Here is a 27915-nt window from a genome sequence, read left to right on the forward strand (position 1 = left end):
GAACCAGCATGCCTTTCCAGCAAAAACTGCTCAAAATGGCTGCTGTGCAAAGAGGCTCTTCAAATGATTCTCCCAAAATGACTGCCTGATATTTGCTGAAGTCACAAATGGAGCAATTTCACTAATTAACACCACACATCCTACACTGTGGTTGTGATCAGAGCAGTGGATCAAAAGGTCTAGAACCATTTCAGTCAATACTTATTTTAGAAGACAAATGTGATTTACAGTTGAATAGATGTCATGCCCTGTAATGCAAACAATGACTTCTTTTCTTCCAAGTTTTATTTCCATGACGATTTATCATTGTCTCTGGGCAAATGGCACTGAAGTGCAAATCCCAGCTTAATGAACAACTCTCACATAAATTAATGTACAGCACCTTTTCAGCATCACTAAAATATTCTCAATATCCAGAAGTAATAAATACCGAATTCACCAAGAGTTTCAGTCTTCATTTACAAAAACACAAAGACAACACGCCATAGATTTTTTGTGTCATATTTTTAGGAATTGTTTTCCTTGATCTTTTGTTCCACAAATTCCATACTTACACATACAAACATCTACAGTTCCTACACACAGTACACTGATTTTTGAATTTAACTCACATTTAGAGTAGAACTTGAAATCATTTCATAAACAGGTCAGAGTCAAAGTAAAGAAAATTTGAAAAAACATAACACAAACTCCTTCGTTCGGTCCAGACGACACTGTTCAGTCCTGAGCAGATGAAGGAGTTGTTTTCTGGCATGGGTCGGTCCTGATTCATTCGGGAGTGATCTGTGTGCTCTTAAGAGTTGAGAAGATCACAAACCATGCCATTAAAAAGTCCTCCATCCCCTTTATCAGACCACCACTTTATCATCATTAGGGGAAGTCTTCAGGCTGAATTAGCTGTATTGACCACCTACCACCACTGCCATTATCATTAGAGATAAAACTCAAACCAATAACCCTTTGATAGTTTATATATATCTAATATCTGTATGTAGGAATATAAACCTTTACACATTAACATTACATAGTTAACATTTTTGGACAGGAGCTTCAATTTGACATAGGATGTTCTTTTGGCGAGTTGGTCCTTTTGAGTTTAATATTCCCGTTTCCTCAGAGAAAGCCTCCGCTTAATTGCTTTCGGCTCTCTCCCTTTTTATGGACTCACGGGGACAAACACGTTTCCTTCAAATCGGTTGATTAATTGACGCTCATTTTCAGCTCCCTTCACTCAGTGCATTAGCCCCATTTTTTTCCTTCCACAGCTATATCTTGTACCTCTGCAAGACGAATTGCACGAAGTAAAAGCGTCTTCCTCAGAAATTCAGGCATATACAGTTTATATTTATATATGAATATATTCAAAAAGTTACCTGGGTCCAAGGTAAACAAGGAGTCACAGTCACCACTAACGTACTTTCATGAACACATACTCAAGTTTTACCAATTTTAACCCCACTTTGATTAAGAACAATCACTGCAAGCAACAAATCTATGTCATCATACAACAATGAAAACACAAGTTCTTGCTTTAGACAAAAACAGCTGGCATACAGGACGTCCAAAAAGTCAGACAATACGTTACAAACATGCGTCACAATTGGTTGAATACAGAAGGGTTGGAGGGTGGAGTCGTCTTAATTTAAGATGTGATCCTATTATCGTGTTTCTAAACCGGAAGAACAGACCGCATGTTATCTCCAGGGTTAGTTATCTCTCGTGGGATTTGTTTGAAAGACTGAATTGTTCCAGCAAAAGAGCACCAGAGTCCATAATGAAGAACAACACAATAAAGTCTGCACTGCATATATTGCATTAGGATGTTTGTCGGGTTTTTTTTTCTTCCTCTTGTCTAAATATATTTCCGTGGTCCCCATCTGAGCTGTATTCATCACAGGGATGAAAGTACCGCAACAGAAAAAAGTAGAAAAATATGTGACAGACGATTTACAGTCAGCTTATACACGCATGCACACATGCGCACGGCAACGACATCCAGACAGCCTCGCACGCATGAACACGATGGAACAAAGTCGTTCACAGTCACAGCACACTCGCAAGACTCTGCACGCAATCAGCAAAAAGAGAGACTTCATTCTCAGAGTGACAACATTAAAGGAATAGATAAGACATTTGGGAAAATACTCTCGTTTGAGAGTTAAATGAAAATTGATACCACAAGAGGGCTCTCAAACGCAAATGACCTTGGGGCCACTGAGCATAGAGTCTAGTCAGATGTCTTTAAAATAATATCACAAAATACGCAATCGCAATAATAGATGTTTCACAGAATTTCAAAATAAAAGTGTCCGTGTTGATATGGAATGATATATTGTTCACAATTACAAAATGCAAAATGAATCTATTACTAAAGAAAATAAAAACATACAGAATTAATTCCATTATCACTCGATTTTAAGTGGTGGGCCACATGATATGGCCTGGAGGGCCTGGTCCAGAGATCATCACCAGAACCCCCTCATTCCACCACATCACCCCAACCCTACATCCTACTGGCTCCCGGTTAATTTCAGAATTCAATTCAAACAAAGCATACTCCTGTATGCTTTGAAGGCCATCCACAACCTCGCCCCTCCGTGTCTCTTCGGCCTCCTCCACATCACCACCTCCTCCCGCTCCCTCAGATCCTCCTCCTCAAATCCTCCTCACTGTGCCCTCCGCCCGCCTCAGCACCATCTCTGGAATCCACAACTCTGACTCTCTTCCCCTCTTCAAATCCAGACTCAAATCCAGACTCAAATCCCACCTCTTCAAAATAGCCTACTCTCTATAATTTCACTCCATTGTCTGCTTTACTGTCGTCCTGTTGTCTATTTTTATCATTGTTTGTCTTTGTAAAGTGTCCTGGAATGTTGGAAAGGTGCTTATAAATAAAATGCATTATTGTTATTATTGTTATTATTATTATTATTATTATTGTTATTATTATTATTGTTATTATTATGATTAATATCATTATGGGGCCCACATGGACATGCTGAGTTTGAGACCCCTGCTTTACAACAAGCTGAATATGAAGCTGAAGTTAGCCGTGAGTTAGCTTTGTGTAAAACCTGGGTAAAACAGCATTTCTCTGCCAATATGTGACAATATCAATCAACATCTCTCTTTAATGTGCACAGATATCAAAAAGTCAACTAAAAAGTTGTTGTTAGTTGTTTGCTAATGTTTGCGAAGAGCCAGGCTAGCCGTTTGCCCCTCTTTCAGGCTAAGCTAAGCTAACAAATTAAAAAGTGAAAAGAACTTCTTAAAATGTCCAATGTCCAACAATTCCAATAACAAAACGTCTCTCTGTGTCTCTCTCCCACACACACACACACATGTATCCATAGTCAACACACTGCACACATGTACTCACTCACTGATTGTCAGCACACATATTAATGTATACCTTTGGAGAAATGATAGTGAAGTAGTGAGGTAAGTAACTCGTTTAGCTTCCCTTTTAGGGTGATTCGGTCTAATTTAGTTCAAAGAGTTTTTAACAGTACTATGCAGAAGCACTGTAAAAGATTTCACTTTTTGTGATATGATGTGGAGGCAGTGACCAAACTCATTTAAGCCCTTAAAAATGAATTTCTTTTCATAGTCTGTTTTTTCTCTTTGTGCCTCTGTACCTGATTTAATCAGACTTTTTCTTCTTTTGGTCCTGTTTGTGCTTACAAAGCCAATAAAGTCATATCATGACCTCTAGGGGGCACAAGGGACATTTAAGAGGGTAAACTGTGTCGTTTTTGTCAAAGTGAAAACCAAAACACAACCCCTCTACGTCAACAAAGCATAAATCTTAACACAAAGTCGCTTTGGAAAAATCTCGTGATATGACTTTGACTTTTAACCACAGTCAAACATGAACTCTAACACTCTTGTGACTTTTTTCATTATAAGGCTAATCAATAACCTGCCGGTTCACTAATGTGGTACAGTGGTGCTAAAATGATATTAGCTGTAGACGTACTTGAGTATTCATACTACACCTGAGCTACTGCGTCAAATCATCAAATCATTTGATTTGATTAACAAAAGGTAATTAGTCTGATCTGCATGAAATGTTGACGTCTACAGGGATGAATCACACTTTCCCACATGTGTACTTTTACACACACACACACACACAAACACACTGACATAAAACACACTCGTGCAAATTATTCAGCAAATATTACACTTGTGTATCTGCTCTCACGTTAAATACAGCACAAATCCGTCCCACAGCTGTCCCTGTGACGATCAGAAGACTGCGACAGCCGGAGGGTTCAACGACAGGGAGGGAAAACACTGAACACAGAGGAACGAGTCCCATTTACGACTGAGAATCCTGTGAAATGTAACTTCAACTATATGTTTTGAGCTTTTTAAGAAGAGACTGAACCAGGACGAATGAAACTTTCTGTGTCTGGTTCCAGTCTTCTTTTTATGTAATGTAGTAGAAATCTGCAGTGCTCAGCGGGTGGCGAAGGGTCGTTGGTGCTTTTAGAGAAACGTAATCAACCTGTGAGTTAATATTTACGGTCTTTTCAAAGGGAAATCTACGAACACATCTATGAGCATCCGAGTGTGAGTAAAAAGCAGCACTGAAAGCCGGTGACTGACAGATGACAAAGAAAAACAGTCACAAACATGGATGAAATTTTGTCACACGTTCCTCCAGAAATGGCTTTTTTTTCTGTTTCATTTGACCACTCTGTCTTTTCACTGTGGGCATTTTTATCCTAACAGCACATTTCCACTTCACCCTGTCGATAGCACACTTTTGTTAAAGATCAGATCAAACCTGACAGCACAGCTGAATTAAGGTGTTTATTTCTACATCTGTGTGCTCTTCTGTTAATCTCTGTGGGTCTGTTTGGACTTTGAAAGACTCGATCCATATTTCAAAGGATTCTGGGCTTACAATGGGATGGCAGTCTATTCTCTTGGTGTGCAATGGGGCAGCGCTGAATCTCTCTGGTTTGTCAAACACACTCCAGCTGTACTCTGCTGCCCACTGCTGGCCATCTCTTTTACTGCAACACTTGGCCTCGTGTTTCAGGCAACTTGGTTGCAAGGAAACTACCTGCAGCGAGCGCGCCAGCGGCAAATATGATGGGTACGGCCTTGGTGATGCCGACAAATGACTGGAAGATGCTGATGCCCAGGACGGCCGCCACCTTACAGAGAGCATTCAGGAAGCCGAACGCTGTGGTCCTTAAAAGAAAAAAGAAAAAAGAAGAGAGGGATGAACACAATTAAGCTGCTGCTCTGTGTGTGTGTGTGTGTTGGTACTAAGAATATAAACAGGCATTTATGAGGTGAAACATGTCAGAGGAGACAATAACATGACACGTGTTTCCAGTAATTAAGACCTGGCAAAAGAGTGTATCTATAATGATCAAACTAGAAAAGAATATTTCACATAGATTAACCTTTAAATGATCAATAAAACTTAAATGGACCAAGATGAGGGCCACACGGTTGGTGCAGTGGTTAACACTCGTGCCTTTGCAGCAGGAAGACCCGGGGTTCATGACCCACTCAGAACAAGGGCCGTTCTGTATGGAGTTTGCATGTTCTCCCCATGTGTGCGTGGTTTCCTCCGGGTTCTCCGGTTTCCTCCCACAGTCCAAAAACATGCAATATGGGTATTAAGTAAAATGGACACTCTAAATTGACCGTAGGTGTGCGAGTGAATGGTTGTTTGTCTCTTTGTGCCCATGTGATGGACAGACGACCTGTCCCAGGGTGTGACCTCGCCTTTCGCCCTATGTCAGCTGAGATTGGCACAGTGACCCCTCGCGACCCTCATGTGGAGGATAAAGTTACATTACTTCATTAAAATTGCCAAATGTACTTCAAGTGAGAAGAATTGTGGGAGTCACTCTCCACCAAATAAACCTTCTTCTATATCCTCATAAGCTTCACCTGCACCGACATTAAATGTGGAATCTACATCTGCACAGACACGTAAATCTGGAAAAAAAGTTACATTGCAGAGGTCAAAGAGAAACAACTGCACCTGCACAGGAAACTATTTTAAATTAAAAAAAAAACAATGTATAGACTGGCAAATCATTAAACTCCATGTTGCATGCTGACCTCGACTCTTAAACAAAAAATCTAAAGATTTAGTTCTCGTCATGATTCAGCACATTGACAGTATTATATCTGTTTTAGGAAAAGCTGCTCTCATGTTACCTCTTATCAGACGGGTAGAGCTCCACTGTTATCACATCCAGCGCGTTCCACGAAGCGATGCTGATGCCGCCAAACAGACACAGGAGGGCGATCATTCCCGACTCACTGTTGCCGAACATCAGGAAGAAACAGCTGACACAGGATATGATGCTGGATCCCGCTGTTTGGAGAGAACGACGACAACCACATTAAGTTCAAATCGCCCTCTCTCTGATTGCAAGTGAACAATCTGCGGCGATGACACTCACTCACCCAACATCCTTAAACGGCCAATTTTGTCCATTAACAGAGCCGAGACGATGTTGCCAGGCAACACCGCCAACGTGCCGAGGAAGTTGACAAAGTATATCATGTAGGCATTGTTGAAGTCGTCGCTGAAGTCCAGAATGCAGCCCTCCTTGTTGTGGATAAATGAGCTGTTGAGCAGTTTACAGTCGACAAACCTGTATTTGAACAAGTCTGGTAAACAGAGAAAAGAGAACATGTTAAAATAAAATGAGTTACTTTGCCCATAATACGTATGTCTTATTATGGAATACAGCTGTGTCTGTATGCAGCCATGCAGACAGCTCTGCAACTAATGATTGTTTTCCTCGTGATTATTTTCTCCATGAATCAATCTGTTGTTTGGTCCATAGCATGTACAGAAAAATGATAAAAATGTGAATCACTGTTTCCATAACCTCACAATGACACCGTTCCCAAATCACTTTATTGATACGAATGTTATCAGTCACTCTTATCTGGGTTTTTTTTTTTTTTTACTTTAGAGGGCAGTACCTGTTAATATAAGTGTCCTAATATTAATTTACACTTTTGCATTCAAGTGGGTTGATACTGAACATGAATTAAACAAGTAAATCAAGTTTTTAATTTGTGTGTAAATGTGCACTAAATTAGCAATCTTCAACTCCAGAATAACACCAAATAACTATTATTTAGAAATTTAAATATACAGATTACTTTAATATGTTAAAATGTTTTGTTCACACAGGCCCGAAGCAATTTAATGTCATTTAAGAAGCTGAAATCAGAACAGTTGGCGGTTAATTTCAGAGCTGATTACTGCTCGCCTAATCTTTTCAATCTAATACTATTCCATGGTTCACTTTAACTCTTTTACTTGTATTTGTATCTCATTTGATTAGATATTAAACTTACTGCCTTACTTTAACACTGCAAGTGTCTCTGTGTTAATGGATTATAATCTCGTTTTAAGTACAGTCAGAACAGTCAATGTGCACTTACTTTTCTTATGCTATCATTACTACAGGAAGAGCAACAAGCATGTCTTTATATTTCTGGGCCTGAGAACATCTGACTTCACTGAATTCCTCCTCACGTCTGTGGCCAAACCTACAGTCTCACATGAATGATTATTTTTTCCTAAAACAGGAAAAGATGGGATGAAATCATCTCCCGGCGAACGCAGCCAGGACATCTGCACAGCCACCACACGACCAGTCCTCCGTCAGCATCTGTTTTTAATCAACATTCCTTTAAGGCTGAGACTAAACATGAAAAAAAACAAAAAACGGAATCCAACACAATCACTTTTGTTCTCCCAGACTTCTTTAAATATACACTAAGTAAAGAGGATGACAGAGGAGGTCAGGAGAGGTCAGACAGCTTCTCGTCACTCTTACGCGGCCTGTTACGCTCTGTTTATACTTCACCGTCGACATCAGCAACAGATTTACTGAAGACACCAATAAAAAGTGCTTCCAATAACCAAAACCACTTTTAAGAACCAGAGTGGGGCATAAAAGTGCTGAGTGATCATAAACTTTAACAAATTATGCAAACATAAAATAACGTATCTTTGATGAGGAGTTACTGCAGCTGTAATTATTGGAGAGGAGACGCAGGGAGATTCAGAGGGAATCTGTCAAGGCTTCAGAAGTGGAATGATAGCGGCAGCAGAGCACAGCTTCTCAGATGTCTTTCCCGGTTATGACTCTCCGACATGTTGATGCAAAGGCTCGTGGGGAAGAAAATCGCAACCATAAACCACAGTTTCAAGTAGGAAAACTCTTAACAACAAACCAGGGCTGCAGTTTTCACAAAATCAGAGTGAATTCTTCAGTCAGTGCTTCTATCTTAGTTGTATATTTTGGGCCAATCGCGGCCCTTGTGAGATGTCAAACGTCTAGTCAAATGTCGCCGAGTTATGCTTTAAAACAAAACCAGAGTTCTGGGTTTGAAACCCACCTGTAACAGACAGCTATATACACTCACTTTGTCTCATATTATGTTATTTGACTTTAGATGTGAAAGAAAGGCAATTTTTCTTTACATTTCCATTTAAAATTGATAATTGTGACAATGAAAATCACATTTTTATAAATTTGTATGTCAATGTTACTGTTAAAAAAAGGACCATTGGCCTAATCTTCATGTTATCAAATATGAAAGTTTGGACACCCCTGTCTTAGTCCCTCCTAAAGCCAAGCAGCAAATGAGAGTATATTGAATAGCCACTAGGGGGCGCCTCCACTGGTTGCAAAAAATAACTGATTGAGTGGAGGTTTATGGGGTTAAAGGTCTCAATCACTAGCTTGGGGTCGTCCCCCCCGTGGCCCTCAGGTGGAGGATAAAGTGGTAGAAGATGAATGAATGAATGATTGAATGAATGTTCCATTTCAGAGGGAAACAGACAAATATGGCACACATGAGTGGACATACGCGTAACCAGTGAACTCTGGGTTGCAAAATGCAATAAAGGTCTTTGCTGTTTTTGACATCATTGAGGCATTGTTAAATCAACAAGTAAGTGTCAGTAAAATAAAAGACCCAGACTAAATCAAATCTGTAAATGTAAATGTATCTGAACATATAGATTTGTTCAGAGAGTGTTTTGGATTTCATTATCTCATTCTCGACACACTCTCATCTTTCTTCTGTCATCGTGTGACACTGTCTCACATCTAATCCAATTAAACTGCCTTCTAAAAAGCTTGGGCTGAATTTGTTTACATTGCTATGGTAACTGTTCTGCTGCAGTGTTACCCGAGGATACTGCATCAAAGTGTTGCCATGGAGGCAGAGCTGCTGAAGCACTGTGACCTTTTTGATTTTATTTTATTTTTTTTTTTGTAAAAATTCATATTAAACCTGAAGTGATGAATGTTTTTCTGGGGGTGACAGTGATCATCGCTGCAATTAAAACTGCAGCTGAAACAACAACACATGCACTGTTTCATGGTTTTTCTCCTTGTTTTCATATTCAATCAGAGGCAGGAATTGTTTTCCTGCAGGAGTCACTGACGCAGTCAGCCGCTTTTGTCGTTTTCTTTCACACTCTGCTCGGCGCAACGAGCAACATGGCGTCACGATATCATCTGCTTTTAACAACACACACACACACACACACACACACACAGTGCTGCTGTTGCCATGGTGAAGCCACAGCTCCTCGCAGGAGCGAGCGGCGCTGCCAAAAATGATAAAAATCAGGAGCGTCCAACAACCTCGCAATGTGCAAAAGAAACTTTAGTGAATTATTTCACCGTGATGTTGGTAACGGCACGACGATCACCCCCTCAGGTCCACGGAGCACTTCAGTGCCTCTTCACTTATTGTTTTCCTTTTACAGCTTCAGTGTCACGGCTCTCTGCAGAGAGTTTTATTTCCCTTTTTGCTTTTCATTATTAGAGAAAGTTTGTAAATGTTTTCTCAGGGTTGGTGGAGTCAGGGCAAATATGGGACTAAACATCTGCTAAGTGACTCTACTACTAAATGAATAATGACACATTGATGTGCTGCTCCACAGTGGTCATGTGAACGCAGGTGTCAACAGAATAACTGTGTTGAGATGGCGGGACCAAACACCATGTCTGTGCTATTTATTTACCTGTGTTGTAGAACAAACTGGCGACAAAGGTGCAGTTTCTGAAGAAGGTGTGAGTGGAGGTGATGTCCTCAAAGTAGCACTCCTCAAACACGGAGTCTTCAAACACCATGGATTTCATCTTCAGGTTGAGGAACCTGGTGAACAGGAGAAACGTTTCGGGGTTGAGTTTTATGTCAAATATATGAAAGATCGTCTGTGTTGCGGTCGCCTACTTGTCATTGAAGTAGTGTCCTTGACGATGCACTTGGTTCTCCAGGGTGAAGTTAAACGTGACGTGCTCCACTCGCTCCTTGGTGAAGGTCTTTGTCTTTGAGTCATACTCCTGCTTCTGGATGTACTTGATCATGTCTGGGAACCACACGTCAGACCGTAGTAGCTGCAAATTAGACAAGTCCGAGTCCAAAAACAGATCGGGTCAGGATGGAGATTTCACTCGAGTCTTTGACAAAGTTTTTGTGAGTCTTACGTTTACCTGAAAGACATGCTAAACCAAACAGCCATGAGCATGAAGGTTGTCCGTTTGTATTCAGGACTGAAGCAGGCGACAATGTTGTTCCTGATCTGAAACACACGGACAGGAAAACACAGGTTTCCTTTGATTCATCAAAACATGTACACATTTTCACTACTTCTCTGTGGCCATTAAGCTGGAGGTGCAGTAGCAGATTGAGAAGATGGAGGATGTAGGCGTGTGTGTGTGTGTGTGTGTGTGAAGGTAGGCTGAAAGCTATTTGAAATCAAGCTCCACGCTGGCGCCACGATGCTGCAAAAAAATGTACAACACGACATAAAGATAATTTTAACTCATAAAAAATGCATAATAACTGCAGCACTGCATGTAGCAGTGATTTAGCCGTATTCTACGGGGGAATATAAAAGAGGCTGCGGGGTGCTTGGTTACATTTTTGTTAAAACCTGCACAGCCATAAAACTCATATTTACTCAAACAAGCCCCACAGGAGGCCACAGAGTTCTTCACTCGCTCTCTCTCTCTCTTCCACAGCAGATCCCCACTGCCACCATCTTGTCCTCTCCCTCGTGTCCTCTTCTGTTCCACCAAGTGTCCTCATGTCCTCCTTCACAACATCCGTGAGCCTTGCTCTCTCTTATTTTATCTCCAAACCGTTCAATCTGAGCTGGCCCTCAAATATACTCACTCCTGATCCCGTCCATCCTGCTCACTCACTGTATATGTGAGTAATGTTTCACTTTCTGTCTCATTTGCACTCACCTGATGGGAGAGGCTCATAATCTTCAGTCTGTAGCGTTGCCAGACTGGAGTGTCAGTGCCGGTGTCCACCAACTCGTCCACCTGTTTCACCGTCTTGATTGTTGTGACCTTGACAGAGGCGTTCGTTCAGTCAGATGTTATGCACGGACAAATAAAACTATCAAAAATGATCTCTATGTATCTGATAACTGGGTCACTTTGTCCAGTGACTGTTGTGGTTTGATACTCACAGAAAACACCTTCTCTGGGTATCCCTTCGCCCGCATGTTAGTGTCGTGGACTTGCTTCAGAATCATCCAGCCTTCGTCGTGTTTGCCATTCTGGATTTTTCAACAAAAATAGAAATATGTGTGTTTTTTAACCCCAGGGGACTGACGATGAGTGAAATCAGTGATTACTGCCTGACATGAAGCTGACTCTTACCTCCAAGTAGAAGCGCGGGCTCTCTGGCACGGCGTTGAGGGCAGCGATGGCTGCCACAGAGGGAAACGCGCACACTAACACAAACACACGCCAGCTATGGAACTGATATGCAGAGCCCATCTGGAAACTCCAACCTGAGGAGATGAAAGCAAACCGACGCAGAGAAATCACCGCACACCTCAAAGAAGACGTCAGTTTTCCGCAAATATACCAAAAGCATAAATCTTTATGAAGCACAGTACACGGTCTGTGGATAGACATTCACCAGCAAATGAGCTTAAACCTACAAGTTCTATCAAACACTTCATCTGCTGCCAAAAGAAAAGACCTAGAATATGAACAGCAATAGCCAACAATCAGATAGATAAGCTTACAAAAAGAGTGGAAAAAGAGTGGAAATTCCATGTATATATTACTGTACTCACCATAGTGTGGGATAATAGCCCAGGCCATAGCAGATGCGTATATTCCCCCCATCATCCAGAACATGCAGAGCCAGCTCAGGTGCTCGCCACGCTTCTCTTGGGACAGAAATTCGGAATAGTAGGAAAACACGATGGGAATTGATCCACCGATCCTGCAAAGATCAGACGCCAGCTGAGCCAAGAGTGGACGACGTCCCAGAATAATGAGCTAATGACTTCAAATCCAAGTTAAAACTAGATCAACTGCAGTGTTGAGTTTAGACACAGGCTGAGTTTGTTTTTATTTGCTTCCCAAAGCTTTAAGGTGTCCACACTTGTGTTACTCCATCACCATGGTGCCAAACTTACCGAAAAGAAGCTTAATGACAAAGTTGAGTGTAAAGGGAAATGACCTCAGCTTCTCAATTTACCAACTCACTAAACCCGAGAAGTGTTCAATAAAGACTGAGATTAAAAGAATGAACAGATACCAAAAACATCTATTTTAACAATCGTTATCATTACATTGTTAAACCTGAAATGGTTCAATCTGATTTATAACTAGTTCTGATACACAGAGATGTACAATAGTATTTATCTCAGCCACTATTTATGCATGTTTACCGATGATATCTGGTCATTCTGTTCTTCCATGTTTGCATTTACTCATTATATTAACCGGATTTTCCAGTTATGTATGTTTGCGTCGTCTTGCTCGATGAATGCACTCAATATAAACACGAGTTAAAAGGCCCCGGTCAGAATAGAAAATAGTCTTTTTTTTGCCGTTACCCAACGCCTGAGAGGAGTCTGCAGAAGAGGAAAGTGCTGTATCCCTGGACAAAGGAGGAGAAGAAGGAGAAAACGCTGTTGATGGAGAGCGAGATGAGAAGAGACTGACGACGACCTATCCGGTCAGCCAGCGCCCCCCAGAGGAAAGCCCCGACCATCATCCCGAAATACACAATCAGACCTGAGAAAAAACAACGAAAATGACTTAAAATACAAAATGCCTTTTTTCTTTGAAACTATTTTGTGAATGATTTGACATGTTTCTTTTTCATGAGTCTTTCCTGAATTGTGTATTTCTGTCTCACTGCTGCTGTTTGATTATGACCTTTAAAGATCACGCTTAGGTCCTGGTCATACTACACACGCCTGCTCGTGTCCAGCAAGTGCACCTACAGTCTGAGTCCACGAACAGGAATGTAATGTGAGACATTAATGTGGACCCTCATTTAATATGGATGGAACAGCAGATACAGTACGAACAGAAACGTGAAGCTGCTCTTCATGGACAAGCAAAGCCTTGGGCTTCAAGTTCATAGGGGGCCACTGAGAACAGCTGATTATATATCACAACAATTTAACAACTTCAGTTTTATGATAGACTATGATAGCTTTATCTTTATGGTCTGCAGGGGCCTTCTTCATTTTAATGAAGAAGGCTCCTGGGGCTACATTTCTCGTGGAAATGCAGCTTTTTCCACAAACATCTAGTCTTTTCAGTCTTACCTAGCATGCTTTTGTTGGGTTCAGACAGACACATGTCCTTCTCAGCACTGGGCAGGACGAAGCCGACCACGAAGATCTCAACGCCATCGGCCATGAGAGCCAACCCCAGCACAAAGTACAAGCTCCACTGGAATTTCCCGTGACCACATTCTTGCAAGATGGTCTCGTATTGTTGAGCCAGCTCCTCTTGGTCCTTCCTCCTCTCGGCCTCAGACGCCCCGATGTCTCTGAACTGCTGAGCTCCATCACCGATGGTGCCTGGGCCTCCAGCAAGGCTTCCTTTGCCTGAGTCAGCCCTGGGGATTCCTTGGTACTCGCCCTCATAGATCTCGTCATCCTCATCGTGACCCTCTGTGGAGTCGCTGTGGCCGCCCTCATCTTCATTGGCCGCCTGGCTGTCTTCGCGGTAGTAACCTCCATCCTGGCTTGCCTGCGTCGGGTAGTCGTCATCATCGTCCTCTTCGAAACGACTGTAGGAGCGTCTGCTGTACTCGTCGCTCACCCGGTCCACCGAACGCCCGACCTTCTTGGAAGCTTGCCGCTTGACTTCTTTGGCAATGTCTTTGGCACCTTTAATGAAGGCAGTCCGGTTTTGGTAACCGTCCTCCATGTTTACAGAGGTTCAGGAGATGCAAAAGGGGCTCAAGGGTTGTGTGAAAGTTCCGGTGCTTCAGTTTGTTCACGGACCTGAAGAGTTGACTCTCAGCACACCTGACGCGACAGGCAACAGACTCTTCTTGTGTCTGGAGAGAAAATGAAAACAGAAAGTAGGTTTTTCAGTGTAATAATTGTGAAAGAGTGCACTCTGGTCACACCTCTATCACAAAAGATGTAAAATGAGCACAGAGATGCACGATGGCCACAATAGTTGCATTCAGAAAGACGATGGATTGGTGCAAATCTTCACCCATCCATCCATTCATTCATTCATTCTGTGCCAACTACTGCTTAACTTTTGAGGGCTGCAGGGGGGAGCCGACACTGGGCAGGAGGCAGGTTACACCACACACAGTCACACCTATGGGAAATTTAGAATCCTCAATGTGCATGTGTTTGGACTGTGGGAGGCAGCCGGAGTAATCTGAGAAAACCCACGCACACACGCACGGGGAGAATGTACAAACTGCACACTGCAGACATGAAATGACTCCAAAACATCCATTCAGATGCAAAGCAGTTGCACGGAAACAGCAACAGATGTAAAATGACTATAAAGAGACACAAAATGCCTGCACAGAGACACAAAACAATTACAAATGCGTGCGTAAAAATATAAACAAAAAAAACAGCAGAGTCACAAAACTTTACCATAGAAACATATTCAGCTCTCGTGTACATAAGAGCGGGGGAGGCCTGTCGTCTCAATAATCCACTGTTTACAACTACATTTTCTTTGACCTAATAATTGACCCCACCCTTTTTTCATCACACAATAACCACCACCCTCCAGAAGATGCCTGCCCTGACTCCACCAGTTGCTTCCTCCATGTCAGTGCAGCATGTGCTCTCTCTCTCTCTCTCTCTCTCTCTCTCTCCCTCTCTGCTGAGTCACACGCGCAGAGCCCAGCACTAACTACAGGGTCAGGATATCAAGGCTTGAACGGCGAGAACAGTGAGAGTGGTTTGTAATGGATGTTTTTTTGGGGTTTGCGGAGAAAGCCATCAGCATGACTCAACTCTGTTGTGACTGAGATCATGATCCGGTTTAGATTACATGCAAGGTTAGGATAACTGTATTTATCTGTTCCTCTGATAACCCTTGTCAACCCGTCCTGCACTAAAGTGTCAACTTTTTAACTCGTCGTCAGTATGGACGAAAACCATCATCTTCACTTCCTGGATTAATCAAATAAATAAATCCCTCAATTGAAAAAAGTGAACGATTGATTGCTGATTTAGCAGCGCTGCGTACAGAAATAAATGAGGCTTGAAATTGAGAAGTCGGAAAACTGATTCATGCGTCTGCAGCAGCGTCACATCAGGACGTTCATAAGGCAGCGACAGGTACAGTTCAGTGGTGATATACAGCCACATGTCTCCACGTTAATACACTGTGAAATATTGCAGCGTGTCACTTTAAATTTGTGGTGCAGTGAAACAACAGGCGTCGCCGGAGTGTTCACTGTGACCCACGTCTTCAAAACAAGGCCTGACGGATTCCTCTTTGCTGATATGCAGCGTGCAATGCAACAATAGAGCCAGTGTTGCCTTCCTCTATCTATTATCCAGTTTCCAACGCTTCAAACTCTGGAATTATTCAAATCCCTTCATTATCTTACAATATATTAGACTTTTTTGTGTGTTCAAAATGAGTTTGGTACATAAATTTAGGCCAAACAGTAAAACCAACGTGATTAAAGAACCAAAAAACACTGTTGTTAAAATCCCCAAATTGTACTTTGTGTCATCCACTTTTTTGTGTATGTATATTTATGTAACTTTTGTATCGATGTGAGCGCTCTCTTTTATTTTTTAGCCCTAATAACATAAACCTGCCAAGGGATTACAATTAGCCTCAGGCTATAATCTGGCATATTTACTGTGTATTAATATGTATTGTCCCTTTCCTCAAATAAAGAAATAGGCCTGCTGAGTATAGACGTTAAGGGTCCTCTGTGAGAGACACATAATCTGCTCATAAAAGTAAGACATTATAGGATATATAATAACCTGCAACTATATATATATAGAGAGAGAGAGAGTACTTGATCAAAAGGTTGAGACATACAGTATAAATTAATACAACTTTGCCTCAGGTTAACCTTTCTGTTCGATGATGAAACTGTTAAATAGAAAACAGAAATGAAATATTTTTGTGTTTGTGTTAAAAATATCAGCAAACCCCAAATTTAACTGATTTGATGTAATATCGTCAGTCTTACTGTATGACTTTTATATAAAGGACACAGTTCAGATTGCAACAAATCATTATTATTTTTCTGTTACTGACTTGTTTTTTTATATTCTTTCTACAAATCTTTTCTTGACAAATCAATTTGTCACCTGTCAAATCACCTGATAATAGCACGCTTATGCCAGTCACTGTGTGTGTGTGTGTGTGTGTGTGCGTGTGTGTGTGTGTGTGTGTGTGTGCTGTATTTAATTGTGTTTGTTCTCCTGCCCGGGGACAACAGATGGAAATTAGCTGGTCGCTAAATCTGGTACAAAGCCTGTATTAATTTAGTGAAACTACTGTGTTTTATACACTGTTCCTGATACAAATAAACACATTAAACCAAAGTAAAAATCTATGTTTATCCTCCACACGAGGGTCACGGCGAGCTGGTGCCAATCCCAGCTGACATGGAGTGTTCACTTAACCTCTGCATGTTTTTGGACTGTGAGGGGGAACTCAGAGAAAACCCCCACACGCTGTGCCGTGAAGTCCCAGAAATAGATCAAATGAACAGTTTCAAGTCTGTGCTGGTGACACTTGACTCATTTGTTGGCATTAAATTGAGCTCAGCCTTCATCGTCTTCTTCTTCTTCAATGTCTAAATTTGCTGTCAGCGTGACAGGGGGATATGTACACCGGGGCAGTCTGGATCGAGCAGGCTGAACCGTGCCATTCTAACCGAGTGACGTCACAGATGGGAGCACACGCTTGCACGCCTGTGATCACCATGTATCAGTGGCAAAACACAAGCACATGAGCCTAAAATAATATGAGCATATGGGGCCTTGAGCAAACAAGACAACAACAGAGCTGTTTGATTTAGAGGCGCTCACACACACACACACACACACACACACACCTGCACTCGTGTTTCACTTTGCCTGATGGCAAAATGGTGGCAAAAGCCCAGCTGTTACTAATAATATTAACAACGGATTATAGTTTCAGTACGACTCTGCAGCATGGAGACTAATAATGAAACTGAGGCAGCGAAATGGAATCCAGCCATTAATGTCTTTGTTATTCACATTTCGGATACTAAACTGTGACATTTTGGAATAGCCAGAGTGACTGACATCACCTGTGTCAGTGTTTGCTCACTGAGGACAACAAAGGAGACCAGATTAATAATAATCTGACTCTGCACGTGGGAATAACTTTAAATGTCAACCACAGTGAATCAATACTGCTCTTCGGGGCCTTTAATCCCTTTGAAAAGATGTCTCCACAGTTCAGAGAATCAACAGCAACTGGACTAAAGTGCAGTAACTTTAAAGAACGACGACCTGGATGAATGAGAATCTAGGTTGGAATGAACAAATTGGAAGCAAATGAGCAGTTTCCCTGCAAACACAGCACCGTTTCTACTCTAATCTGTAAATCTAACATGAATGTTGGAGATCCTGCCGCTTCTTTCAATCCCGGAACTATAAATAAATACACAAAAGCCTTAATTATGATGCCCAATTATTACTCGATGTGTATTTTACTCAACCTCTTGTCTCTGTGTTTGTTCTGCACCAAATGTAGACAGATTTGGATTGTCTTGTTTTACAGACGCCGCTGTCGTTTCGGCACCTTTTATTCTGTGTAATTGACACAAGAATCTCCCTGGAGATAAACAAGCCTCTTCTGATTCCTCTCCTACTTCCTCATTTCATCTGTACCCATCCTGTTGTGGAGTTGACAGCATCTCTTCAGCCCCACTGCAGCCTGCAAAACACGGCCATGTCTGTCAGAGGAGAGGAGAGGGGGAGGAAGGCCTGAGGATGAGGAGGATGGAAATTATTGCTCCCTGGTCTCTCCCCCCTCTCTCCTCATCTCCCTCCCTCTCTCCACCTCCTCCTCTCTTTAAAAAAAAACCCTTTCCACCCTCATTCAAAAAAAAAAATCAATCAGCATCAGTTTACCACTTCCTTGTGAGGCCAAGCAGAGCAGACAGCCATCACATCATCACATGCGCTAATAAAGCTTTTACAGTCAAGAGTCGTGATGGATAAACACGGACACCTGAAGATATCACTATATGAGCCACAGCCAAACAACTCCCCACCCCCTTCCAAAAAAACACATCAGATTATAACAGCCACAAAAAACCCACATCAGATTATAACAGCCACATTCAGTTTTAACGACAGGCTGCAACATCTGTGCTCAGCTCTTACACGACTGTTATTTTTCACGAGTAGCAATTAAGTGTAAGGACCGCACAGTCTGATTAAATATGATCGGATCAGTCCAGTGAGAGAGGAGGGGGGAAAAAAAGGGCCTCGTCGTTTACATGTCAGTTTACACACGCAGGGAACAGAACGCAATCGGATTGTGATATAAATCAGCTGATGAAGAGCCCATTGTCTGCTTCCTGTCATCTGTGTTGATTCTCAGAAATCACAGGCAGCAGCTCGTCACGTCCCGGATTAGATTATACAGACTCGATTCACAGGATCGATCTTAATTGCTGTGTGAGGAGAACACGCCCATCATGTCTTCTTCCTCATCATCACGTCTTCTTCATTCAAACCACACACACACACACATAATAACAAGAATAATAATAATCTACTAACGAAATGGCGAATTATTAATCTCACCTTTTACTCCTGCGTGCGCGCGCGGGTGTGTGGTCCCTCTTCAGGCTGGAGATGGTGGAGCTGATGAGGATGAGAAGGAGGATGGAGGTGATGATGCGCACGAGGCTGTTGCTCTGGAGCGAGTGGTGATGATGATGATGCTGCTGTGCGGTTTGGAGAGAGGAGAGGAGAAGCCCACGCCATCCACTCACACACACGCTCTCTCTCACTCACACACACACACACACACACACAGTCAATAGTGATGCACAGACAGGAGTCCCCTCCCCCACGCAAACGCTCACACGAGCGCACGAGCACATTAACGCCTAGGTTTGGCGCACATCTGCACCTTCAGTTTTCACTTGCACTCTTTTTTTCCACACGTTAAGACTCTTATCAGGTGTGTGTGTGTGTGTGTGTGTGAAAGCACAACCATAGTGCGCATGCGTGATATATATGTATAAAACGTTATTCCCACATTTTTTATTTTATTTATTTTTTACAGAAAGATGATTAATCGTCTGAACGTACGTGACATATCAAACTGCGTGCACGCACGTGCAGGCGCACTTGACTGCGGTTGCCATGACAACCACTCGGGTCCCCCCCACTTCACTGCATTTAAGTCTTGCCACAAAGAAACGTGAGACTTTCTTGACACGCGCACTGAGTGACGTAGAGATTTTTTTTTAAAAAAAACGACAGCTGAGATCATGTGGTGAGAAATAAAAGGAAATTCATAAATGGTGCCCTCAAACTATAGTTCCTGTAAAGTGTGGTTATTACTACGGCAACACTGCACATTCAGTGTAGTGATAACATGGTGAGAGCACGTTAATCATTTTAATGGGGGGGTAATTATTGTAATACCATCTCATTTCTAATGTAATATCAAGCCTGGCAGTAATAACAGTAAGTGTGTGTTACTGGCGACAGTAACAATAATACATGATATTTGAAAGTAAGAGCTTGGAAATGAAAATGACCGGCTTCCATCGCCAGAGTCACACTTGCACAAAAAGATGTTTGTGAATCAACTTTGATAATCAACATATCAGAGATTTGAGATTCAACTCCCACACACACATTATCCATTAATAAGCTATTATTGATGAGAATTGTAGAAATAAAATATTACATTCTTATTACAACATTACAGGGCCGGCCCAAGCCTTTATGGGGCCCTAAACTGAATTTGGTTTGGGGGGGGGAGGGGGTTGATACCACTCCATCCTCCACACATGAGGGTGCCAATCTAAGCTGACATTGGGGTGAAAGGTGGGGCACACCAGTCCATCACAGGTCCACATATAGAGACAGACAACCATCCACACCCACGGTCAATTTAGAATGTCCAATTTACATGTTTTTGGACTGTGATGGGACACTGGAGAACCCGGAGAAAACCCACACACACACACGGAGAGATCATGCCAACTCCATGCAGAAAGTGTGGTGATACTAGACCTGAATTAAACAAGTTAACCAGTTAATGACCGGTTAAGGACTTTTTAAAACAGTTGTGCAAATGTGCACTAAATGAGCAAATATTCTACTCCAAAATAAAACCAAATCACTTAAGAAAAACACTATTTAGATATCTTCAGATATCTGAAAATATCTGAAGATATTTAGACCCCACACACTACCAGCAGCCGCTCAGTTCAGCTCTGCAACATTGTTACCACATTTACGAGCGTATTGATGCTGTACTACAAAACAATATTCTGTAGGGTTTATTAGATTTGGGTGTGAGCGTGTGAGTCTCAGGGGAACAAAGTCATAAATAATGAGATGAAACAAACTGCTCTGGGTTCTGGTCTCTGTCCTGAGAGCCTGCAGTGTTTGAGAAAGAGTGGAGAGCACATTGTACAAATGTTTTCATACTGGTCATTGAACAGGAAGTGAGAGACAGTAAACTACACTTAAAGATGAAGTGTGCAAAACTGAAGATAAAATATACTTAGATTGTTTAAGTGTACAATCACCTGATTGTATCAGTTGTTTAATTTTCTTCATTAGCTGAGAATGAGGATTTTTTTATTTCTATCAGGAGCTGGGTCAGCTCTACAGAGGCAGCCATTTCGGGTCACTGTGTTTCTTACAGTAGCCCACGATGGACAAACTTAATCTATCTTTATCTTTTCAGTTTGATGCTAACTGAAGGCTACACAGTTAGAAGAGAAGCTGTAACATACAACTTCACCAATAACTGTTGCTAAATCTTACACACTGTACCTTTAACATGCTAATTTTCAGTCATTATGTTGGCTTAATGTAATTAATAATAATAATATAATTCATTTTTGAATGTTGCATCTGATCTACATAATGCACATAACAGGTTTGACTTTAAATCTGATCAAACTATGTTGCTTTTAATTGATCAAAACAGCAGTAGCACAGTAACCTATAAAATAATGTATATACTGCATAATTCTATTCGGGAATCTATCACTAGGATCCTGACCAACGAGAACATTTCTCTGCAGCTCTACAGAAATAAAAAAGGGAAATATCTAGAGCTATTTGGCTTGAAATGTTCATGATGATATTAAAACACAGCGCATAATGCTGATAGAAAAACTTCATCATGAGTGATTACAGGCCTAACTTTCACTATATTATTCTCTTGGCAACTAGGACAAAGTTTTCAAGGAAAAATTACAACTCAATTTCCAGCACAAAGGAGTTGCATGATTCCACACCTAAAACAATAAAGAGAAGAGCATCATTCTCCACAGAAAGGAGACCAAAATAAAATAAACCTCAAACAGCTAGGAACATGAGAGGTGTCAGGTGCCTCTTCAATGGTGAGAAGAATTACATCCTCGGTTTGTACTAAAAACTTTATTAATCAAGTCTTTCATCTGTACAGTGACCAAAAAAAATACAAAGAGATGGTTAAATTAGTCTCACGATAACAAATTTGAGTAAATCTAACAATGGGGTTTTTAAAAAAAGTAAGATGTGAAGCAAATTTCTGCAGTCTGAGATGGATTACGGTGGCATTGGTGCTCGCATAGGGACACGTGGTGGAGCACCAGGGGGCCTTGGTGGCATTGGAGGTCCTCTCTGAAGACCAAAAGGAGGTGGACGAGGGGGGCCGGCTCCATAGCCAGGTGGAGGCATGGGAGGAGGTGGGCCTCTCATACCTGGAGGAACAGGCGGACCTGGGAGAAACAAAGACAGCTTTTCTTTTCCGCTCTTTTCTTTATGATAGGATGTGGTTATTATCCTTCATTTTATAATCATGATGATGCTTCTCCATTATACAGTTCTAGCACGGCTCAGCTCGACTCAGGTTTATTTTGCTTTTCCATTAGTGATAGCACCTGGTGCCTGGTGTTTTTTTGGTACCTGTACTGGTGAGGTTCCAAGCAAGCTAAGCTGACACTAAAATGTGACGTCGAGAGACTGCCGGCCACTGGTCAGAGTGTCATCACAGGAAGAGTCATGAGCGCGACGTCTGACACAAGAATCAAACTGAACAATGCTGAACGGTATCCACGCTATGTCTATTTTCCAGATGTTTACTGGTGTTATAAACCAAGTCAGGTGTAGAATCTCATTTTCCAATACATTCCATTTCAAATAAGAGATTTTTGTGGCTAACCGCTCCTTCATAGGCTTCACTTTCAAACCAGAAGACACGTCCATTTTTATATACACTAATAAGGAGAAAACTGCTTCTGGTCAATTGCTCGCTCCACATTCAACAGTCACAATACTCACTCTATACGATAGATTATAAGCAGAATTTTTGAGTGTCAGAGGGTCATGGTAGTCATGGCAATGTGGGTATGTGTCAATACAACAAATCATTAAATCTATTCTGCTGTATAATATAGCCACAAAGAAGAACAATTATTGACACTCAGTCCTGAAAGAAAATGTGTTTTCCTCCTTAATATGAAGACGGATGGAGAGGCTTTTAATAAACAACAAGTGCCGCAGTACTCACCCATGTGTCCATATGGTGCTCTGGGTGGCATGCCCATAGGTGGGGGTGGAGGCATGCCGGGGGGCAGTGGTGCCCGTGGCTGATTTGATCCCGGGGGAGCAGGAGGAGGAGGAACCATGCCAGGAGGAGCAGGAGGAGGCATGGGCATCTGAGGCATACCTGTGTCACAGAGGTAATGAAGTGTATGAGCATAGACTTAGTCATCCACGTCTACCAACAGGGAAGCAAGAATGTATTCAACAGCCAACAGGGGGGCGACTTTGATGGTTGTAAATACAACTCATTTGCATGGGAGTGTATCTCACTTTTTTTTATAATGTCAGCAAATAATTTCCCGAGAAGTTAATTGTCCCAGTCATATTGTTTTCTCAATAATGTAAATGACGTCACAATTTACAGGGAAAAAATGACATTAAAGTATGGCACATGAGTGGATACCAGTGTGATTGACAGCTAGTATCACCCAATAGGAGCCTTAGTACATATGATGTCATTGATCCCATGTTTAAAAAAAATGTCAACACGGTGCCGGCCAAATCTGGGGGCTTCAAATTCAGACTCTTACGGGTGACGTCAAGATCAAGCCATGAAAATGTATCTACAGTTAAATAATAATACAGAGGAATAATGACAGTGATTCGTGGTAAACACTATTTTCCACAAGTTGACTTTTCATATTAAATATGACATTGATTGATGATTTAAATACACATCACATCTTAAGTGCTTAGTGCTTTAATCACTTACATAATTTCTTGCCTTTTATATCAGACAGTATGTGTATGTGTATTACAAACATCTAACCGACCAGTTCACTCCCCTTGTCCCTAATTTTGAGTACGCCCACATCCATTACAGTAAAACAGAGGACACTTGGCTGTGTTGCACAGGTTATAGCTTCATCTGTATATATTTTAGCATCAAGAGGTGATTACCTGGATGCATGCTGCCAGGAGGGAAGGGCGGTGGTCCAGGTGGAGGTCCACCACCACCCTGTGGGCCCCCGGCATTTGGCGGCATGGACATAGATGGGGGCATTGATGGAGGCATTGACCCCGGAGGAGGAACAGGAGGGAAACCAGAAGGAGGTGGCATACCTGCACAGAGACAAGTTGCAATTACAGTTTAAGCAAATGTATGAATTTCATTTTCATTTCATTTTCCACCAATGTACAACCATGTCAAACTCGTCGTCTGATAAATAAGTAACTACATTTGTGAGATGTTGTAAGAGCAGCATCAACATTTATATTTAAGAGCAAATTATGAACAGGAGGAATGTGACTTTCAAAGACACACAGCCTACAAAGATGGTTTTACACCTCATTATTTTAGACGTACTATGGCATTCAATTACACCATTACATTTCACTACATAATCTGCTCAATGTACATGTGAACTGACATCATGAGGTAGCAACTTTTTCCCCACCAAAATTCTAATGTGGGCAAAATCACTGCAAGTGAAATTGAGCGAGTCATAACACATCATTGACACTAACTTCTGCCCTGTTGAAACACTGGTTTTCATTACCTGCCATTCCATGCATGGACATCCCAGCTCCCATTGAGGTCAGGACTGGTGTTGCTGCTGTCAATGCTGGCGGAGCATCTGCAAACAGCTGGTGAGGCCTGTCTGCCTGGGAAAGAGGGTTTTGTGCAGCGAGGAGTCGCTCCGCAGCCGAGCCGTGTCGCTCCCCTTTAGAATCCTTCTTGAAGGCATATGACACAGTGATGGGCCTGTTGCAGAGGTACTGGCCGTTCATGGCCTCAATGGCAGCATCTGACGCGTCAAAGCTGGCAAAATTGATGAATGCATAACCCTTGGAATTGCCCGTGTCTGGATCTCGCATGATCTTTGGCGTCTGGAGGATAACGCCAAAAGCACTGAACGTGTCGTAGAGCAGTTTCTCATCAATCTCTGGATCCAGGTTACCGATGAAGATGTTTGCTCCCACGTCCAAGTTTTTGTTGTGGGCTGAGGCTTTATTGACTCGAATTGGTTTGCCATACAGCTTAATCATATTCATGATTTTGATGGCATAGTCAGCATCCTCTTCACTGAGGAACTCCACAAAACCATAGCCTGGGGAGGAAGGAAAAGGGTCAGCTCCATGATTGTCAGCTATGCTTGAGAATATTTAAGAAAATGTTAATGTCGGGTTGGCTTATCTACTCACCCTGATGTTGGCCTGTGACCCTGTCTTTGGGCATGTGTGTGTTGACCACAGGTCCAGCCTGCAGGAAAAGCTCCCATAGTAGCGGCTCTGATACTTTCTCATCCAAGCCGCCAACATACACAGTGGCGTCTGGAAAAAAAGAACGAATAGATTTGTTTTGGTAACGTGTTTGATGTCCAACACAGGCCAAGGTATTGGTATACAAGTCATTTTTTTAGACTGCAGGCTAATCAGAGCTTCACACCCTTTTAAAACTGTCTGCACTGTTAATTATACACAAACATGCAACATGGATGGCTAGAAAACAGAGGTACATCATCTCACTCTCCAAACAATCACCCCATCAAGCCAAATTCAGAAACAGAGGACACCTCGGGCACAATGAGTGTTACATACCTCGATAAGTGGCATTTGTGGAAATATGTGTGATATGAATTGCATTTCAAACTCACCCTAAAAGTGATTAGATTCAGGTTTCATGTTTGCCTTGCTTTCCAGACAATTAAAAAAAATCTGTATCATCTGTACAGTTTGTGTTAGCCTTAGAACTTAATCAACTATTTTGTTAATCAGTGTGTGTCCTATAACAGGCTTTGTGTTTTTTGAGCTTGTTAAATATGAATATTTTCTGGTTCATTTGCTCCATATAACATGGAAATCATTAAAACTGAATAATTTTGGTTTGTGGCCAAAACAAGATATTTGAGAACATCATCATTTCTAGGTTTAATTGATCAACATTTTCTGACACTTTACGGACCAAACTAATCAATATATCAAGTATTTATGTTTAACATGAGGTCATGAAGTTTTTTTTTTTTATTTTCTACATCTTAAATCACAATTAAAAACTGCAGAAACATTGCTTTGATTATTTATGAATATTTGGCTAATAACAGAATAACCAATCAACAAATCCTGACATTCAGTGCCGATTCGCAAACATTTTCTAGAAGTTTAACATTTTCACATTGATCACTTGAAAACAACCTGAATACAGAAACAAAGTTAACAAAACCACAACCTTGATTTTCAAACACTTGCTGATGAAACGAAAAATGAGGAAAATCTAACACCTAACTCATATTATAAACAAAATGTTACACGTGTTGTACTTTATTTAGTCAATTATGTGCAAGAAGTAGCTGTTAGCTTCGTTAAGATAACTTGCAAAGCTAACTGATAGCCGCCATGAGCTGGGTTTTTCTTTTTATGTGCTAACGACATGAACACCTGCACTAAATCAATCAATCATCTGACTTCTTCTGTGTGGTTCTGTGTAATTAAAATAAGAAGATATGATTGTTAACGTTAGCGAGCTAGGCTAACAACGACAGACCATTTCCATGTGATCGAGCCGTGGTTTACCACAAACTGTTGAATAACTAGTCTCCCTACGACACTCAACATGCCAGGGCGAGGAGTTTGAAGTGTATCCTACGTGTTATCGTATGAATAACTACAACTTAAAAATGAAAAGTGTATATAAATGACGCACTAACCTTGGTTTCTTTCTGAAATTGGTCCCGCTGCCATGTTGAATGAACAACGGAAGGCAAGCGTTGTGGACTGAAGCCCCGCCTCTTCCTGCGCTGCGTACCGGAGGCGGAAATAGTAAAAGATAAAATAAAATAAAATAAAATAAAATAAAATAAAATAAAATAAAATAAAATAAAATAAAATAAAATAAAATAAAATAAAATAAAATAAAACATTATATTTCCCAAATCAGGTGCTTTGATAGAACATTAAATAACAATTTTAGTATAATACTATGAATTGTTTATCCTTTAAATCTAAGCTAATAGCAGTAAACTGTAAAATAAACAAATCCAGATTTAGTGTGACCCCCCGTTGAAGCAACAATAATCCTCTTTTCACACTGTACATGATAGAAATGACCAGTTCCACTGAGATGTAGGATGTCTCATGTAATCCCACCTGAATCCCACTCATGAAGCTGAGATCAGGCAGTGGGAGCTGCACCATCTGCTGCACGACTCCTTGTTCTTTGTGTAACTGGTGAGAGTTCATTTACATGACTCAGACTCTATGTTTGAAGTTGCTCTCATGGATAAGAAGAATGATATTGTATAAGTGCTAGGCTGTTTGCTGTAAATATCTTTTGTTAACACTGAAAATTATAGATTAAGTATTGATTAAATCAAGATATCTTTTTGTTATTTAGATTCTGCTTTGTAATTGAGAGTCAAAAAGCAGCATAACAAGTGACATGACACTAAAATACATTTTATCAGTCAATTTATTACATCATATAAATCTACTAAAGGTATAAACATGAAATACAAAATGCTTATAGAAAATACATAAAATAAAGGTCTTCAGAAACACTTCAAACAATACTGTATCAAATATGAAACATAGAAAAACAAAACGTAATCAACACAACATGCATGAAAACCAAAACATGAAAAGCCCACTTTTATTTTTATAAAATGGATAGCAAAAATATACAGTTCTTTTTTCTTTTACTTTTCTTTTTTTTATATATATATATAAAAAGCCTTCATTGATAAAGATCACAAAAGAAAGGTCCAAAGGCATTTATAAGAACAGAGCTCTGACACTGATGGCTTATGGTAAAAACAAAAACGATCAAACACAAAATAAGCGTCTAAATGAGAGGGAAAAATACATAAAAACGCACAATTCAAGAACTT

The 27915-nt window shown here is 41.1% G+C and overlaps 2 protein-coding genes across 2 annotated transcripts; both read right to left on the reverse strand.

Moving 5' to 3' along the window:
* Positions 1–485: 485 nt before the first annotated feature.
* On the reverse strand, positions 486–19280 carry LOC122786333 (synaptic vesicle glycoprotein 2A-like). Its single transcript, XM_044052565.1, is given in 14 exon segments — positions 486–5208; positions 6196–6355; positions 6448–6654; positions 10049–10182; positions 10261–10411; positions 10414–10424; positions 10521–10609; positions 11280–11387; positions 11510–11599; positions 11703–11836; positions 12128–12279; positions 12899–13079; positions 13622–14364; positions 19109–19280. Coding segments are annotated over 13 exon segments (2211 nt in total). The 5' UTR covers positions 14232–14364; positions 19109–19280; the 3' UTR covers positions 486–5024.
* A 2645-nt stretch (positions 19281–21925) lies between these two features.
* Positions 21926–26806, reverse strand: sf3b4 (splicing factor 3b, subunit 4). Its single transcript, XM_044052052.1, has 6 exons — positions 26737–26806; positions 25235–25363; positions 24589–25140; positions 23990–24151; positions 23055–23213; positions 21926–22263 (listed from the first exon to the last, which is right to left on the reverse strand). The coding sequence occupies exons 1-6, from the start codon at positions 26768–26770 to the stop codon at positions 22091–22093; spliced, it is 1209 nt and encodes a 402-aa protein (XP_043907987.1). The 5' UTR covers positions 26771–26806; the 3' UTR covers positions 21926–22090.
* Positions 26807–27915: the final 1109 nt, after the last annotated feature.

Source organism: Solea senegalensis, linkage group LG20 (assembly GCF_019176455.1).
Source record: "Solea senegalensis isolate Sse05_10M linkage group LG20, IFAPA_SoseM_1, whole genome shotgun sequence".
NCBI classification, from domain to species: domain Eukaryota; kingdom Metazoa; phylum Chordata; class Actinopteri; order Pleuronectiformes; family Soleidae; genus Solea; species Solea senegalensis.